Source organism: Micromesistius poutassou (genome assembly GCF_964030765.1).
Source record: "Micromesistius poutassou genome assembly, chromosome: 22".
NCBI classification, from domain to species: Eukaryota; Metazoa; Chordata; class Actinopteri; order Gadiformes; family Gadidae; genus Micromesistius; species Micromesistius poutassou.
Genome location: NC_140292.1, coordinates 1,810,340 through 1,816,339, shown reverse-complemented (window position 1 = coordinate 1,816,339; position 6,000 = coordinate 1,810,340). Strand labels below are relative to the sequence as shown.

Below are 6,000 nucleotides of genomic sequence, written 5' to 3'. Positions count from 1 at the left end.
ATGTTTCCCTTTTCTCCACTACAAGTAAGTGTGTGGAGTCTATGAGTTGGAGGAAATAACATGACTCGTATAGCCTAAGTTATAAAAACATTTTTTATTTGTATTTTTCATTTTTTCATTTTCATTTAGCCTTTTCTGGATATAGTTCAAGGACCGATTCTAACGGGTCCAGGGACCGGGAGTTGGGAATCACTTGACAAGGATCCCACAACCAGCCAATGCTGACGGAAGAGCGGGATTTGAAAGTCCCGCCCCCCGCTGAGCCTACAGGGTCCGGATCTTCGTCTCTCTTCAGACTCACAACGCGTCGAGCTGTGGACCAAAACAAACACACACACGGTCCGCTACGGAGTGTGTTCGTGTCTCTTGGGATTTATTATCGGTACCGACAACAGAGAGCCGCTCCTGAAGCAGTCCGCTGTCGGACGGGATGTGGTCTTTGGCTCCGGGGAGGTGAAGCTCCGAACGGACCGCTCTGCGTTCCGACGCCGGGATGAGCGGCTCTACCGCGGGCACCGGAGCGGCGCCCTGCCGCTTCGCACACTACTTCGCTATATGCGGACTGGACACCGAGACCGGGCTGGAGGCTGACGAGTTAGCCGGTATGATGATAATTTATATATATGTGTTGTGGGTTTCTTGTGTTGTTGTGAGTTTGGACTCTGGACATCGGGTTGGAGAACAACACGACGTGGTGGAGAAGATCGGTCCTGGTCGGACTGGTCCCATCACTGGATCAGAACAACATCGAGCACCTCATAGTGGACCCGTAAGGTCCTTAAACACCGTGAAAAACACCCTGACCAATCTGCGGTACTTTCAGACGGACACGTTGTGTTGTTTTGTTTGTACCATGAATGGAGCAGGAGTAGAGAGGAGGTGTGTGTGCGTGCGTGTGTGTGTGTTGGGGGGGGGGGAAGAGAGAGAGAGATAGTAAATCTATCGTGATTCTTTCCCCCTTTCTACTGACGATGCCTAATGTCCGTTTATACGAGTGTCGACTGGAGTCTTTTAGAATCGGTGTTCCACCAAACAGCAGTAATGTCGACTTTTATTGCCCCTCGCGTTCTCATTGTGAACACATGTGTGTGTGGCAGACTCTGGGCTAAAGTTCAGCAGCTCTTTGTGCTGCGTTCATGTTCGCGGTCATAAAGGCTCGTCTCCCCCCGGCCGGGACGGGAGAGGAGAATATGGAAATCCTGAGTAGAGAGAGGAGGTTTGAGTTGCTAGGGGAGATGTTTTGGACTTTTGGTCACCTGCTTGGTCTGTGTGTGTGTGTGTGTGTGTGTGTGTGTGTGTGTGTGTGTGTGTGTGTGTGTGTGTGATGACCAACCCTGGTTGGTGGACAACTGAGACGCTGAGTCTCTCGTCCATCATACGGAGCCCTGATGATGTCATGGCGAGGCTGTGATGAGGTCATCCGGCGTTGAGATGGACGGTCCCCGGAGATGGGGGGCATCTGTCATCTGTCTGTTGTGTTGGAGCTGAGATTAACCAATCCCACTATTGACCCTGTGGGTGATGTTACAGTAGGACTCCTGGTCCGTATGCTCTTATGGTCTTGAGGTTTCATATCTTTGGTCTGTTCCGCTTGTTGCTGTTTTATCCATCGCTGTCAGCTGTCAATCAATCATGGAACACATGATTGATTGATTGACATCAAAGCTCCTGTAACGGTTTAAGTTCTGCAACACGGCTTTAAGAGGCCTCCCATTGGACCCCTCCCCCCCCCCCAGCCCGGCCCCACTCGGGTCCTCCTTTCAGCAGGGGGTCATTAGCATCCTCCCCCCTTTTCTCAAGTTGACTCTAACGCAGGGTGATGGATGCCAGGGTATTGTTACCACCCACCATAAACCATCTTACTGGTTCAACACCAGTCAAGGGTCTCTGCCTTACACACACACACACTCACAGGCACACAGAAAACCCACGCACACAGGCACATACATACACACAGAAAACCCATGCAGTTTGGTGTATGTGACCTAGCGGGTTGTCGTTGTGTAGTGTGTGGTTTTGTCTAGTTGTGTAGTCCTGGGCTGAAGCGACCGTACTGCCACTGACGCAGACAGGAGACGTCTTTATTATTTTCTCTGTTCTCTTTCATGTCACAATTGTTCATCAATTGTGTCTATAAAATGCTCTAATTGTGACCCAAAAGTTTGTGACCCAAGTGTGTATGCTGAGATTCTGAAATCCAAGTTAACGTGACAGTGATATCAGTCAACCTGTGTGTGTGTGTGTGTGTGTGTGTGTGTGTGTGTGTGTGTGTGTGTGTGTGTGTGTGTGTGTGTGTGTGTGTGTGTGTGTGTGTGTGTGTGTGTGTGTGTGTGTGTGTGTGTGTGTTCATGGCGGTGCTTATTTTAGACTCTGCCGTGTGTTCTTGTTGCTCCGGCCTTTTGTGTGGCAGCAGCCCGGGTTCCCTCACCCCATTGTCCTGCACGAGGACCTGTCTTCCTGTTCGGCCGGGAATCTCTCTCTCTCTCTCTCTCTCTCTCTCTCTGCGGTTCTAGAATACCAAGAAGCAGAAGAGTGTAACAGTTGTGTTGTGGATTTATTAATGGTGAAGAGGCAAGCTGATGGGAAACTATTTCATGATTCCCAACCATTCCAGGATTCCCGTTCTCCTCCCCCCCCATCGCCTCTGTCCTAAAATAGTGGGGCAGCGACTACTACGTCACCCAGCATGTGTGGTGTATAAATACGACTGGTTTGTACAGTGAGCTTCTCATCCACATTCCAGAACACGCCTGATGCATTGTGGGTCGTCGAATCACGGGAGCTTAGTTGGGGGGCTATTTTTTTGGGGGGGGGAGACTGCACGCAGGCACACACACACATATACACATGCACCCACCCACACATACACATACACATACACTCACACAGTCACCCTCATACACACACAGACAGACACAGACACAGACCCACTCACACAGACACACTCCCTCTCTCTGCCAGTGTAGAGGTGGTCTGGTGAGGAGCCAGCATCTTCTGAGATGAAAGCCTGGAGCTCTTTGTGGTTCCAGACTTCCTCTTTCTTGAATCCCCTCTTCTTTGATCTCTCCGTCTCTTCCCCTCACACCTTTCTGTCTCCTCACACCTGTGTGACGCCCCCCTCTGCACCCCCCCCCCCCCCCCCCCCCCTCTCCAGCGCCAGGCCCTTCTGCTCAGTGCAACTCGGAGCTTTATTGGTATGCAAAGCTGGCATTTGACAAAGAGGTTTAAAATGTAACAAAGGAACAATAACAACCGAAGACCGTGTTCTACAAAAGTACACAGTAAAAGTAAGAATATAGATATCGATAGAAAGTAAAAGTTCTGCAGTAAAGGTCAGTAAATGAGGTGAGCTCAAACTATTTAACAGGACCAGACCATAGACGACTGACTGGGACTGGACCAGACCACTGGGACTGGTCTGGTCTGTCTCCAGACATGAGGGTCATGAGGGTCTCCAGGCTTCTGAGCATCTCTGGACCTGTAATAGTGGAGTTGTCTGGGGATTAGGGTTAGGGTCAGGTGTCAGGGTTAGGTGAGTGGTCTGAGGGGCGGGGTCAGGGTTAGGTGAGTGGTCTGAGGTTTAGGGGAAGGGTCTGGGTCTGAAGGGGTCCAGAGGCGGGCCCCCTACCCACCAGAACGTGGTCCTGAGGGGTCCGTGGCTGTTCCGCTGGACCATCTGTCCTCGAGGGGGGCTGATGGCAGGGGAGGCAGAGCGGAATGCTAATGAGGACGACAACGCCCGCCCCTGCTGACCTGCTTTATGCAAATGAGCCGATGCTAGCGTTACGCTACAATGCTAATGTGGGTTTTCCTAATGGCTCATAAAGACCCATTTCAGAGCTCTTGTCTGCTCATTAAAACGTGACATGTGTGAGGGTTATGGTAATGGTGGAACCCCTTAACGGTCCATCGTTTTTTTATCATCGCAGACAAAAGAGAATTAATTAAATTTGGGTTTGTTTCTGTGTCGCCCCAGTGGTCTCCTGTCCATCGTTTAGTTGTTATGTATGTTCAGTAATGAATTTAATGATCTGTTTTGGCTCTGGCCTGCAGTTTAGTCTCTCTCTCTCTTTCTCTCTCTCTCTCTCTCTCTCTCGATTGCTCACTCTGTGTCTCTCTCTTGCTCGCTCTGCTTCATCTAATCAGTTTATATTATCCAGTGCTGCTGCTGGCTACAGCCTCTTATTCCCTTCTTAAAATACTGGAATATTGTATACAAAAGACACAAAAAGCCATTCACTCACTCATTCACACACACACACACACACACACACACACACACACACACACACACACACACACACACACACACACACACACACACACGCACACTCTCTGTCAGAACTGGTTAGGTAATCCTGGGTCTAGGCAGGTCATGTAAGCCTGCTCGCGGGGGACAGGCCTGAACACGGAGAGGAACACAAACGTGTCTCCATCTCGCCCGTGGGTTCCTCCTCTGTTCTCTGTGTTGCTCTATGGCTGCTGTGTGGAACACATAAAGACCTGTCAGTCAGACGTTGTTAACCAGTGTCACTATGGAGAACGACCACCGCCTGTCTGGGAGATGTTTCCACTGGGCGTGCAGAAGACAGAACGCTCACTGAATCAGCAGAGCGGAGAAACGCTGATGGGTGAGGGGGTTGGGTTCCTGTGCAGGCGAGAGGTTCAGAAGAAACGGGTTCCACAACAACAAGTCAACACTTTCTGTTCCTCTTTCCATCTGATTATGTTTCTCTAGTGCTGCAGATCCTCAGATCCTCAGATCCCTGAGGGTACAGAGCTCAGGGCCGGGTGTGACGCTTCCGCAACAGTATCCAAACCCACGCAGTCGTGTATGGCGGGTATGGGACCCAACAGGGGGTCTGCATCAGGGTGCCCCCCCCTGCGGTGTGAGCTGGGTGCCGGTACTCTGTAGACCGGGTCAGCCTTCACATGTCCCCAGTACACCGTACATGTCTGGCTTCCCCGCAAAGGAACAGTCCACACAACACCAGGGCTATATTTATAGATCTATATATATAGATCTATATCTACATACCTATACATCTATATTGTAGGGTGGCGCCATTGCTGTGTTGAAGGGAGGCCTGAACCCTGCAGCTGTTCTGTACTGGGCGGTCCGCCCAGTGTGAAGCACTGGTGACCAGAGCCTCCTGCAGTCTGCCTCCCAGCACCCACACAGAGGTCAAGGGTCGGGGGGAGAGCCAAGTGATACGGGCGCCGGTGATGATCCATCATCAGACCCTGGCTGTCGGAAGACAACCAGTTTTCCGCCTCACCCTCTCTTCTCACCCTCGCTGGGTAAAGTGAGCAGTTGCTCCCAGTGGGCGTGGCCCTCAGCCATTTCCCTGCCCTGCCTCTCTGAATGACCTCTGACCCCCGGCCCATATGCTGTCTCTGTGGGGGGGGGGCGTAGGACAAAAGCCTGGGGGTGCCTGCCCTGCCTGGTGGGGTCAGGCGATGCTGGATGGGCCCACAAGCCGTTACCCATCATGCATTCTGCTCCCTTTGTGCCACCAGAGTGTGAAGCCACAGTTCCTCTTAATGACTTCTGTAATTAGTTGTAAAAGGGGGCGGGGCTAGTAGTTGAGCCGCTGGGTGGGTGACCGTGAAGAGGAGGGCAGAGCAGGGAACACAACAGCTTCTGCTCTCCGCCAATAGCCTCTCACAGGGGGAGAGCTCGTGGATGGATTCTCAGTTTGGATCACACGACAAAGGCTCCAAACGATCAGTCCAAACTCTACAGCCTAGCTCAACGCAGACGCCATTATATATACTAGTAATTGAATCAAAGCTATTGTGTAAACATCTCTGACCTTCTGAGGGGCTCCAGAGTGTCTGGTGGGCTGTTGTGGGGGGTTCCCACCGGGACTGTTCTCTAAATGTCACACTCCATCTTCTGGTGCCCTGGAGATGTGGAGCAGGATGTTCGGTTTCCTCGGCCGTCCGTCGCTGCAGGCGGTTCCACTGGGACGATGTTGCTGAGTGAGATGGGAAGCT

General features: G+C 51.6%; 1 protein-coding gene across 3 annotated transcripts in view; it reads left to right on the top strand.

Annotated features, from left to right (window-relative positions):
- The first annotated feature begins 320 nt into the window (after positions 1-320).
- Positions 321-6,000, top strand: part of dennd5b (DENN/MADD domain containing 5B) — a 40,040-nt gene continuing 34,360 nt past the window's right edge. For all 3 annotated transcript variants that reach the window (XM_084486600.1, XM_084486599.1, XM_084486601.1), the window contains exon 1: positions 321-602. In XM_084486600.1, the coding sequence (XP_084342726.1) occupies positions 494-602 (109 nt within the window). In that variant the 5' untranslated portion in view covers positions 321-493. The remainder of the gene's footprint in view (positions 603-6,000) is intronic.